The sequence below is a fragment of the Coregonus clupeaformis genome, unplaced genomic scaffold (genome assembly GCF_020615455.1).
Source record: "Coregonus clupeaformis isolate EN_2021a unplaced genomic scaffold, ASM2061545v1 scaf0471, whole genome shotgun sequence".
NCBI classification, from domain to species: Eukaryota; Metazoa; Chordata; class Actinopteri; order Salmoniformes; family Salmonidae; genus Coregonus; species Coregonus clupeaformis.
In genome coordinates, this window is record NW_025533926.1 from 255,159 (window position 1) to 267,531 (window position 12,373).

The 12,373-nt window shown below is 45.9% G+C and overlaps 2 protein-coding genes across 3 annotated transcripts in view; both read left to right on the plus strand.

The window, feature by feature from the left end:
- nbeal1 (neurobeachin-like 1) overlaps window positions 1-4,390 on the plus strand; it is a 64,477-nt gene extending 60,087 nt beyond the window's left edge. The window contains exon 58 of the mRNA XM_045215560.1: window positions 944-4,390. Coding sequence (XP_045071495.1) covers window positions 944-1,048 — 105 coding nt within the window. The 3' untranslated portion in view covers window positions 1,049-4,390. The remainder of the gene's footprint in view (window positions 1-943) is intronic.
- A 1,860-nt stretch (window positions 4,391-6,250) lies between these two features.
- LOC121560762 (flocculation protein FLO11) lies at window positions 6,251-12,242 on the plus strand. 2 transcript variants are annotated; one of them, XM_045215544.1, is made up of 13 exons: window positions 6,251-6,414; window positions 6,574-6,675; window positions 6,810-6,861; window positions 7,069-7,217; window positions 7,415-7,552; window positions 7,817-7,861; window positions 7,983-8,051; window positions 8,549-8,640; window positions 8,786-8,935; window positions 9,760-9,889; window positions 10,199-10,313; window positions 10,468-10,517; window positions 10,635-12,242. In XM_045215544.1, exons 1-13 carry the CDS (start codon window positions 6,358-6,360, stop codon window positions 12,213-12,215), a joined length of 2,730 nt encoding a protein of 909 aa, XP_045071479.1. In that variant the 5' UTR covers window positions 6,251-6,357; the 3' UTR covers window positions 12,216-12,242. The 2 variants fall into 2 exon arrangements, with proteins under 2 accessions (XP_045071479.1, XP_045071480.1); XM_045215545.1 differs by lacking the exon at window positions 7,983-8,051.
- Window positions 12,243-12,373: the final 131 nt, after the last annotated feature.

Below are 12,373 nucleotides of genomic sequence, written 5' to 3' on the forward strand. Positions count from 1 at the left end.
TAGGCACCAACGGAAGAAAAATGACTGAAACAGCAGAGGGGCTACCTGGACTTTTTCCCATTTTCTGTTGTAAGACTTGTAGACATTTTAAAGAATTTTCCGTTGCGTGCCCTAATGAACATGATGCCCCAGAGTGAGCAGGCCCTGGCCCATTCTCGCCCTGCAAGGATTGGTGACCACACACACACACAGTCAGTGACACTTGAGACATTCCATAAGCCCCCTCTGAATGAATACAACACAATAGTACTGTGATATGAAATATTACTGTGATGTGAAAACACGGTCTTCTGTTTCCCTCATTCTAACCGAGATCTGACTTATTTTTGGGCCTTGGGATGGTGTTGTCCCATATTGTTTACCGGAAGTGTGGTGGCTATTGTTTGACTGATTTAATATGTATTTGTGACAAATGCTGTGAATTGCCTTGGATGAACACCTCTGCAAATTCAAGCCATATGAACGATATTAATAATAAGCTATGATATAATAAGATGCACTAGGCTATCATTTATTCCCCCCTGCTCCTCAAGTGAAAATGGTTTAACCCTGATTGTCTTCCTGCTCCTCAAGTGAAAATGGTTTAAACCTGATTTCTTCCTCCCTACTGTTCTGAAGTAAGGTTAACTCTAGGGCTGTTATTATGAGATGTTATGGGATAGGGAGGGACACAGGGAATCACCCTCGAATCAAAGGATCATTTGATCCCCTCCCAGCTTCTCTCACCTTTCTTTTATACAAATCGACCCACCTCAAAGTGAACCAAGGCTTTGATTTTGAACGGACACTAAGTCATTCAAGCATTTCTGTACTAACCGATCACTCATAAATCATATCCTACTTTGTTTGTTTCTTTTTGTTACTTTTGACTTCACACTTTCCTCTCCTCCTCCTCCTCCGTCTCTCCTCCTCACTTCCTCCTCCTTTCCTCCACTCTTCTCAGATGCGTTCAGGCCAGATCACTCGTAAGCTGTGGGGCTCCAGCAAGCGCCTGACCCAGATCTCCTCGGGAGAGACAGAGTACCAACCAGCCTGCAACCAGAACTGACCTCACAACCACCCCTTCCACCACCCCTTCCACTACCACCACGCCCCCTCACCCTGCTGCCTGCCTGATTGGCCCGCCAGCCCTGCCAATCATCACATTCTACCCAATCAGATTGAACCACCCCTCGTTTTGATTGACTGATGACTGTTTTGGGGGAATCTTACTCTCCTTTTCTGTTCCTCCCTCTGACTTGGGAAGGACAGACTGACCCACGAGCGGGTGGAAGACAGGTTGCATGTTTGTGTTTGTTTGTGTGTTTTAACTGTGTGTGAAGGTTGGGCGGATGTGTAGGACCATAGGGCAGGTCAGGACGGACCAACCGGCGCGGGCGTCGAGTTTCTGATCCAACTGTAGGTGCATGCATCCCCTCACACACACACACCAAATTCCTACCTACCCCCTTATCCCACCCCAACCCATCCCCTTCAATGACACCCATGGCCATTACTCTTCATCTTCCTCCATCATCATCATCACTAGCACGGTCAGTTCCGTGGCTCCCACTACTACAGAGCCCCTCTATGCAGACACACACTACAGCAGTCTGAGATGACCTCTGACCCCTCCACCTCTCAGGCCCAAGGAAAGAAGGGGATCCCCAACATAGAAATATAATTACTCCAATGGGAACACTTAATATGGTTGACGGTCCACCCATCACATAACACTGACTTCAATGGGAATTTCTGTTCTAGTAATTATATTTCTCTGGTCACCAAGATTACCCACTTCTCCAAGCCCTGAGCCCGAGACCACTGAGCGTGTGTGTATGTACGCTGTTTTTGTTTCTGTGTGTTATCTCTCGCTGGTTGTTTTCTCCAGTGGCCTTTGTTGACTTGGTTTTGCCTTCCAGTCTGACTAGGCTGTGACCGATGCCTCAGGGCTCCTATCCTATGCAGCGATATGCAGCAGTAAGGGGCTATGTTCAGTCACAATACAATGTATTTGTTTTGTTTTTTGTGTTTGATGTTACTGATCATTTGTTTAGTTCTTTTACAGATGTGTTCAAGGTGTGTGGTTAGGTTATGTTGTATTTTGCGTGGCATTTCTGGCCCACTCCTCGCTTAGTATAGAGGACGGGGCTCTAGGGTAGCTAACACTCGTACTAAGCCTAACACACACACTTGTTTGCTAATGTTCACATGCATAGACTCCTCCCTATTGGAGAAGCCTCTGATTGCGTTCCAGGTCACCTCTATTGCAGCCGTGCTACACTTCTCAGTAGATTTCTAAATCACATTCATGTGGTTCCTGAGATGTTGAACACTTCTCCAGGCGTTGTGAGATCTGATAATCGGCAAGAAAGGCGAACTGGAGCGCACCCAAAGTCTGCTAGTTTGACACTACAGAGGAAGAGAGAGGCCTAGTGTTGTAGAATCACTACCTACACCATACCGTGCCCATAGGACTCGCTACCCTCGAACACTACACTCTTACACACACTGCAAGCTTCTCACATAGCCCATCACTACACATGTGTTAGACCATGTGCTTTGGAGGGACGAACCATACTGAACCTGGTTTAGTGTGCAATGTTTAGCGCTAGATTCATCCTAGAATGTTTTTACGTTACTTGAATCAATGTTTATTTATGAATGAAAACTAGCTTCTTTTTTTTGTCGTAGGCTATTTAAATTCACACAACATTATTCGTATGTTTTTAAGTGATGCTTCAGTTGTTCAACAAAGATTTATGTGGCGAAAAACTCAGACAGTGGATTAATCCACCTTTCAGAACGGGAGGGGAGACTTTCTAAGGGCTTTTGAGATGTCAGTGTTACACCAATACAGTTCCTTCCTCTGCTCCGGTGACTGTACATTGGTACATTCCAGCCTCTTCTTGTCAAGGCTGAACTTTAAAAAAAATCCAGTCTTCCTGGTTTTTCTGACAGGGACGACACGTTTGGGAGATGAGACTTATTCTGCTAAGGGATGGCCCAATCGGCTGTCTTCTTCTAACAGTCAGAATCACCTCAGTGTTCCTCCTCCTTCCATAATTGGCTCTTAGTTGGGAGCCATGTCACCATGATGTCACCCTTCTGTTTTCAGTTCCACTTACTGATGGATGTTATAGGATCTAGCCTGGTTAAACCAGACTGAATGCTGCCCTCACCATTGTTTTGTAGCACAATCAGTTTGGATCCCAGGCTAGTTAAGGTCCTCCGGAGTTCCATAAATGCAGTAATGTCACTAAACATGTGTCTGTGAACGAGGCCTAATGTGGCTTTTGAGATTTATTGTGTGTTTGTATGTCTGTGTGTTTGAGATTATGAATGATTCCCCCCCCATAGAATCCTTCTGGGTTTTATGCTCCTGTCAAATCAAAAGGACAGTTTGGTCCAGGGTAGGTCATCTGTTGCATAATGTGAGTGGATGTGTTCATGATGACAGTCATTGTTTTAAATGCCAAATTCCTTATTTCCTTGTTATATCATTATGGATGTTGATGAAGACACCATGGTGGAAACCACCATGTGAGGCATCATGTCATTTGCCTTCTTGATAATAATTAAATGATGATTCTGGTTATTATCTATCATGGATTTAGAATCATTCATTCTGATTCTATGGTGGTTATAGATTAGGGATCTGACTTCTATGTGCAGTGTGGTTGTTTTTTTCTTTGGTCTTCTCTTTGAAGTGTCTCCGCAATCTGTCCGGAGATTACAATCACAGACCAACATGTGCCCTTTTTTTTAACAAGAGGCAGTTTTCCTTATGTTTATTTTTAATTGTTTATGCTGATGTGTGTCGATAGCATACTCCTTTAATCAGTTTCCATTCTCATTGGGGTGTGTTAATTAATAATTTGTTCCGAAGGATGTATTTAATACATTTTTATATTTTTGTCAATCTTAGTTTATCAGTCAGACAAGATCACCATCTTGTTTTAGGACTTTCTTCCAACCCCACCACTGAAACAAATGGAGTGCCTTTTTGTCCACATTGCACCATACAGTCAATTATCCGGTTAGGGTGCAGAATTCCTTGTTACCTCTCCCTCCTCCATGAAAACCCATGGATAGCAGCATTCCACAAACTTACCATCCATGGGAACCAAGACCTCTAAAGAAAGTTGACTAAAGATCTGCAATATATTGGTGTCTTACCTTAGCTGCTTGCTCTGTGACTGTCACCAAAATGGATGTGTGTGTATATCTGATTTATAAATAATGTACAGCATGATTTTTATTTTAGTGGATTTTAAATGTACTCTTTGCACTTTCCAGGTACTAAATTGTAACTTGATTGTTTTGAACGTCTCCCAGGTCCATTCTGTACAGACAAACTGCTTTGTATACACAAGTGGAAAGTAATCATTAAAGTCTTGTCAAAAATTAATATGTATGGCTGATTGTAGATGGGGAAAACAGGACTCATGAGTGTACAAAACATTAGGAACACCTTCCTAATATTGAGTTGCACCCACTTTTACCATCAGAACAGCCTAAATTCGTTGGGGCATGGACTCTACAAGGTGCCGAAAACATTCCACAGGGATGCTGGCCCATGTTAACGCCAATGCTTCCCACAGTTGTGTCAAATTGTCTGGGTGTCCTTTGGGGTGGTGGACCATTCTTGAAACACACAGGAAACTGTTGAGCGTGAAAAACCCAGCAGCGTTGCACTTCTTGACACAAACGGGTGCGCCTGGCACCTACTATCATAACCGGTTCAAAAGCACTTAAATCCATTCACACTCTGAATGGCACACATTACACAATCCATGTCTCAAGGCTTAAAAATCCTCCTTTAACCTGGCTCCTCCCTTTCATCGTCACTGATTGAAGTGGGTTTAACAGGTGACATCAATAAGGGATCATCGCATTCACCCTGTCAGTCTGTCGTGGGAAGAGCAGGTGTTCCTAATGTTTTGTACACTGTCAGTGGAAGGGGAGGACCATCCTCCTCAGTGAATTTCATAAAATATTTACTTTTTAAAACATTTAAAAAGTGATAATTTTTAGATAAAACTATACTAAATATAATCACGTCACCAAATAATTGATTAAAACACTATTTTGCAAAGGACTACAGTAGCCTCAACAGCACGCTGTAGGGTAGCACAATGGTGTAGCCGGAGGACAGCTAGCTTTCGTCCTCTGAGTACATTGACTTCAATACAAAACCTATGAGGCTCATGGTTCTCACCCCCTTCCATAGACTTACACAGTAATTATGACAACTTCAGGAGGACGTCCTCCAACCTATCAGAGCTCTTGCAGCATGAACTGACATGTTGTCCACCCAATCAAAGGACCAGAGAAGGCCAGGGTTGTGGGTTCGATTCCAGTACGAAAAAAATAAATAATGTATGCACTCACTAACTGTAAGTCGCTCTGGATAAGAGCGTCTGCTAAATGACTAAAATGTTTTTTTAAATGATGTAGGCTGTGTGTAGCGGTTTGGCTTGGAAAGTTCTTTTTTTTGCCTGGTCACATACAGCTGATGTGTTGTGCATTGAAATCCACAAGTGAAGGGAAGAGGTGAAAGGAGGAGAGCGCAAAACATAGATGCCAGAAGGAATACAACGTGGCTGCTATGAAACTGTGAACTGTGTTTACGCGTGATCAGGGGTGTATTCATTCCGCCGATTCTGTTGGAAAAACGTTTTTTAACAGAAGCAAACGGAACAAAACTGGGATAAACATACCTGAATTTGTCCAATAGAAACTCTTGTTTGCAACTGTTGGACTAATGATTACACCCTATATCAGCTAGATGCAGGCAAGGGTGTGCAAGGCAGTATTGAATGTCACTGTCTGTCCATGTGTCACTGTCTCTCACATCAAATTTGTCTCTCGACCAGTGTGCATCTACGTTGTAAACATTTATTCATAGGCTAGGTTGTAGCAACCTCATGATGGGTATAAAAATTTGAGTATCATGTAGTAGCCTAAACCTATCGCTGTTACATTTAACTGGGTGAATGGAATATGAATGACAGTCATCTAATATGCTGTAATAGAAAAAAGGTCCTCCCTCATCTGAAACGACACTGACCGCCACTGCGCTCAGTGTATAGGCATGTTTATATTTTAAACACCTAAATATTTCACTAGGGGGCGACAAACAACCATGAAAATGTATGTCTGGTACATAACGGGCAATAAGCGCGCCACCTCTTGGAGCGCCTACAACACTGAACATGAATAGAACAACGCCGCACTTGTTTTTGTTCGATGTGTGTTGCCCTGACAACAGCGCAAGTCAATCCCTATTTTGAAAGTGTTTTGAAGTGGTACATTTGATTCCTATTTACAAACTTTATCAGTAAATACTACGCGCAGAGGTGTTTCAGGTGTATCATGGCTGATCCAGTGGCATCGACGACTGAAGGGCCACCAGCCAATCTCATTGGGAATGTAAATATAATTAATTGTTACAACAGGCAGACATATTTGCCCTCTAGGAAAATACGCCTACTGTAATTTCTCAGTTTGATAGATATACATTGAATCATCAGTTGTGACGGGCATAACACTAGCTAGAAGGTTGGGTTGCTACCTGGTTCATTTTCACAGCTGTTGAGAAGAGTATCGAGAGCCGAGCCTGTTCCTGATGTTGAGGAAGAAGAGGATGAGGCGCTTCCCCCACCCCCACCACTAATTCCACGAGGCCCACTGGTGAATTTGCGTTCTGGTATTGCCAGTTCACATTATTATGCATAGTTAATTGGAATATAGACTTTACACCTGATATAATGATGATTATTACATTAAATAACTATAGTGTTTAAAATAGTGTATTTTGTTAACAGAAAGGATGTCTAACAGTCCATCTGAAAAACTGCAGGGAGTTCAACAAGAACGGTATCCTTCTCAGTGGCCCCTAACACAGTCAAATCATTAGACCCTATTCACCATATGCCAAAGCTTTGTGTGTGTGTGCCAGTGTGCTAAATGAGGTAAGCTCACCTAGCTATCTTAAGATGAATGCACTAACTGTACGTGGCTCTGGATAAGAGCGTCAGATAAATGACTAGTAAAATGAAGTTTTCCTGAGCGTTGTGTTCCCAGCTTCCGTAAAGAAAGGCACCAAGGGCTTCCTGAGGATGAGTATTGGGGAGAAGGTCAAGTGTACTATGGTCCAGCCCTACAAGGACCCCAAGGCTGAGCACTCCAAGTTCCCCCTCTGCTTCAACGAGTGGAAGTATTTCTCCATACAGGTAAGAAGGCAGGCAACTTACTGTAGCCTGGTTTCCCACATCAGTTGGCTACATTTCAGGTACAGTATGGGGCCAGCTATTGCAATACTGTATAGAGAAAGTTGTAAGAAAAATATATTTTCCATATCTAACAGGACAGGTGTTTCTCTATCCAAGACCTTAACACAATCAATCAATGACTAATTTGGATGTTTCAGATTCCTAAGAGCACTGATAACACGCTGGGTATCTGTGAGTCACACCGTCTGGTCGTGGAGCTCATCTTCTTCGAGCAGGACACCGGAGTTCCCAAGCTCATAGGCATGACCTTTGTCAAACTGCTGGACATCCTCAGTGTGAGTGAACCACAGATAGGGACAAACCCACCGCCCCTTCATGCTCACCATGTTTAAATCAGATAATAATACAATTATGCTCATAAAAGTGTACAAGGCTGTCCAGGGCTAAACATGTGGATGTCCTCCACCAAAGAACCAATGGGTTCCTTTTATTTTAGCTTTCAGTTGATGGTAAAAGTATTTTCATTCACCTGCTGCTAGAAGGCCGGCATGCAGGACCAGATATCAACTGTCTTGTCCTGTGTCCTGTTCTCTAATCAGAAATCACAAGTGAACCAGCTGCTGGATCTGAAGCTCAAGCGCCAGGTACAGAATATGAATCATACACTATGTTCAACATGTGGGGTATGTATACTATGTTCAATATGAGTTTTGTACAACGGATTCCTGTATTGATATACACAATAAAAGCCAACTTCTTTTCCAGATCATCTGTAAGCTGGAGATGGAGATGGTCATTGCATATGGATCTTTGGGTTACGGATATTCCCACCAGGTTAGAGGGATGCTCCCACCAGGTTAGAGGGAGACTCCCACCAGGTTAGAGGGATGCTCCCACCAGGTTAGAGGGAGACTCCCACCAGGTTAGACGGAGACTCCCACCAGGTTAGACGGAGACTCCCACCAGGTTAGAGGGAGACTCCCACCAGGTTAGAGGGAGACTCCCACCAGGTTAGAGGGAGACTCCCACCAGGTTAGAGGGAGACTCCCACCAGGTTAGAGGGAGACTCCCACCAGGTTAGAGGGAGACTCCCACCAGGTTAGAGGGAGACTCCCACCAGGTTAGACGGAGACTCCCACCAGGTTAGAGGGAGACTCCCACCAGGTTAGACGGAGACTCCCACCAGGTTAGAGGGAGACTCCCACCAGGTTAGAGGGAGACTCCCACCAGGTTAGACGGAGACTCCCACCAGGTTAGAGGGAGACTCCCACCAGTATTTGTGTAGATGAGGAGGAGGACTTGATCATGCCTATTTATTATTTACTCCCTAGTTGAAGCACCCAAAGAGAAACATGGAGAGCTTAGTGGAGCGCTCTCTCTTCCTCCGCTGTCCACCACCGGAGGACCGCAAAGACCCTCACTAGTGAGACACAAACACACACTCAAATACTGTACATTAATTCTTAACTATTGACATTCTAACACTGTGACCCTTTTGCGTCAGTTTTTTCCCTAGATTTGACAGACCGATATTCTCCCATGTAACTTATCTCTCCCTGTGTCTACAGTAATGTGGTCACACCTAAGCCAGTGCCTTATTCGGACTTCATCGCAGCGCTGATGTACAGAGAGACCACCAACCCAGACAACAGGACGACTTACCCCTCAAACAGCACAATCTCCCCCATCATCCTGGAATGTATGGAGAAGAGGGGCAGGTACGGTTTATTATGAAATCCCATTCTGGGTTCGAAGGTCAAAGTGTAAACAGTTTTAGGCACATTTTCTGAAAATGATGCATAGTAGCTATACTAACAAAACAAAATGTCTACTGTCCAAAAACTGCCTTAATGAATTCATTATAGCCAAGGTAAGTGGAAAATCATGTTAAATAACAAACAAATTATTATATATTTTTGTAATTAATTTGAGTAAACTACATTTTTAGTCATTTAGCAGACGCTCTTATCCAGAGCGACTTACAGTTAGTGAATACATATTTTTTTTTATATATATGCTGGCCCCCCGTGGGAAACGAACCCACAACCCTGGCGTTGCAAACGCCATGCTCTATCAACTGAGCTACATCCCTGCCGGCCATTCCCTCCCCTACCCTGGACGACGCTGGGCCAATTGTGCGCCGCCCATGAGTCTCCCGGTCGCGGCCGGCTGCGACAGAGCCTGGATTCGAACCAGGATCTCTAGTGGCACAGTTAGCACTGCGATGCAGTGCCTTAGACCACTGCGCCACTCAGGAACATGAACTTTAAAACTTTAAAACATGAACAGGAACTTTAAAACATGATAGAAATACATGTGATAATGCTAAATGGTCAATATAGTGTTAACTTAGAAACGATAGGAAATATGTAGGAAGGAGACGTCTAGGATAGGCCACAGATGGAGTCCGCGTCCCAAACGGTACTCTATTCCCTATATAGAGCATTCCAGAGCCCTGGTCAAAAGTAGTGCGCTATAAAGGGAATAGGGTACCGTTTGGGAGGCAACCATAATGTGACGTTATTAACCCCATGATGCCCAGGCTACTACAGATGCATGAGGAGATGGAGGCGTTTGAGTTGTCTGAGGACGCCCTCCAGTACCTGGAGAATCTGGTGATGAAGAAAGGGATTAGAACCGGAACCCCCTGGAGGATGAACAAGAGGTTCAAGGTCAATCACCGGTCTGTCTGTCTGTGACTCAACTGTCTGTCTCGCTCTCTTTATTTATCTATTTACTCTCGCTCAATCAATTCAGTTCATTCAGGAAGTCCCATACAGATTTCTCCTTATTCGTTTCCTGAATTTACTGACTTCAAAACACAATTGGCCACAATCCTAGTGTGTGCTCTCTGTAAATGCTTTATTTACATAACCCTGTGTGTATTCTATGTCAATGACCATCTTGTTTGAGCTGTACGGCAGGGTTTTGTCCTGTAAAACACTATATCTGAGAGGGTGTTGTCTGGTCTGTGTATGCAGGTTCTCTCTAAGTGGAGGAAAAAGGTAACCATGGTTTCCAAGCTGCTCAATTTTGGAGGCTGCTCAGAGGCGGCGAAACAGCAGAGAGACAAAATGTTGCCCACAGGCCCTTTGGGTTGGTCAACCTTCCTCTTTTACGGACACACACACATACATGGCTAAGCTCAGCAAAGGCTAAAAGACAGATTGGGTGTTGTATAGGGATTCCTCTGGCTAATATCAATATCCATGGCAGTGCTGATGATGATGTCACTGTTGTTATGTTGCAGGAGATGTGACTCCCCCTGTGCCACTTTTAAAGTGCCTTGCCATGCAACAGGTACTGCTGATCTGTGTTTAACACACACACACACACACACACACACACACACACACACACACACACACACACACAGAGTATCTTTCATGTGTCATTTCCTCTGCTGTTTCCTTACAGGAGAAAATACCCTTAGTCAACGAGAACGACGTGTCTAAAATGAGCAAGCCTTCATCTCCCAGAAAGACCCTGGCTGCAGCCTCTGGCCTGTCCACATCTATGGCCTCCACCCAGGCTGCCCAGTCAGCCCCATCCTCTCCACCTCCCTCTGATCAATTTACCACACCGCCAACAGTAGCCACCCCACCTAAATCGTCCATGGCCCATAAGGCATCTCCCCCTAGCGGTGTGGCCTCCAGCTCCATGGACCACCCTGCCCAGTCCATGGCCACCTCTCCCCCCAGACACGTCACCCTGGTACTGCCTGAGAGTCCCGCCACATCAGCCTCCACCTCCGCTCAACCCAGTACCAGACACATCCCTAAACCCACCAATGTGGCTGCAGTCCCCGTTCACATCCACCTGACCTCCCCCTGTGTTCTTACTACCCTGGAGGAAGACGGAGAGGAGGAAGACGAAGAGGTGGAAGAGAAAAAGGAGGTGCGTGCTCCAGTGTCGTCCTCCCTCCTCAAGACGCTTTCCTCTCTGACGCTGACCCCTGAGGTGGCCCTCCATGCCACCCTGGTGCCCTCGCGCCAACAGAGCAGGCATGGGCAGCTGGAGGAATGTCAGCCAGCTAGCCCCGGGTACCAACCTTACCAAAAGCCCAGGGGGAAGAGTGGCCGAGACCTGGGGGGGACTGGTAGTGGTGCCCCTGGAGGAATAAGGGAGTCGGGGTGGACCCAGACCCAGAGAGAGGCTGCTGGGATGGGCAGCATTGGAAGTCAGTGGAAGGTGAATTTTGCTGGGCTTGGCTCTCTTAGTTCCGGAGGGCAGAGGAGGGAAGAAGATGCCCCATGCAGCAGCACTGGCTTCAGGTCCCCTACACTGAACGACCTGGCCCCACCACGGCTGCTGGGGGCCTGGACTGAGAACATTGCCACTGTGCCGATACCCATAGGAGGGGGTGGGGGAGGCCTGGCCTGGAGATCTGGAGGTCTGTCCGCCGCTCAGGGAACCAGCCCTACTCTCCGCTCTCAGTTAATCTCGCCCCCGTCCACCCCACCTTTATCCTACCCTCTGAGCCACAGCCCTCTGACGCGCTCCCCCCTGCCGCCTCTCGACTCCCGGGCCACCGACACACCTTCTCCAGACCTGGAAACCTGGACCCTGGATAGTTCCCCCTTCCTCTGTGGCAGGCGCAAAGACCCCCTTCCTCTACATGTAGGTGAAACCAGCATTGGCAGCAACACTGACAGGCACACCCAGAGACCAGGAGGAGCCAGCTCCAGCACAGACCCACTCACCACACTCAACTCCTGGCTCAGCAGTGACAGTCTCCCCACCGGAGCTGGCTCAGACTCTGGACAGTGGTCCCTCCTCTCAGAGATCGACATGTCCCCACTCCGCAGTGGACTGGTCTTCTACCCCCTCACTCCCATCTCCTCCTCCGGCCCCCTCATCCCTAGCCCCAGCACCTCCCCTACCAGACGCACCAGAGGCAGCAAGCCAGGCAAGGAGAGACCCAGGGTCCTGGAGACACCTAATTCCCCATATCACAGGCACAACAGAGACAGCAGAGATTATTATGGGAAGATGTAGCGAAAAAATATATTTTTTGGCAACCTATTTTGTCAAGTTCATTGTCTGTTACTTTGGAAATGATCTGATTAGGTTATCTAAGGATTCATTCAAATGTGTGGAAGCAAGATATTTTTTTCCTCTTCAGTTTTTTATAATTATTATCGTTTATTTTATTA

Coding starts and splice junctions, on each gene's coding strand:
- LOC121560762 (XM_045215544.1), top strand. CDS start 6,358: ATGGCTGATCCAGTGGCATCGACGACTGAAGGGCCACCAGCCAATCTC. Junction 9,890..10,198: donor GGATGAACAAGAGGTTCAAG/GTCAATCACCGG, acceptor CTGTGTATGCAG/GTTCTCTCTAAGTGGAGGAA. Junction 10,518..10,634: donor AGTGCCTTGCCATGCAACAG/GTACTGCTGATC, acceptor GTTTCCTTACAG/GAGAAAATACCCTTAGTCAA.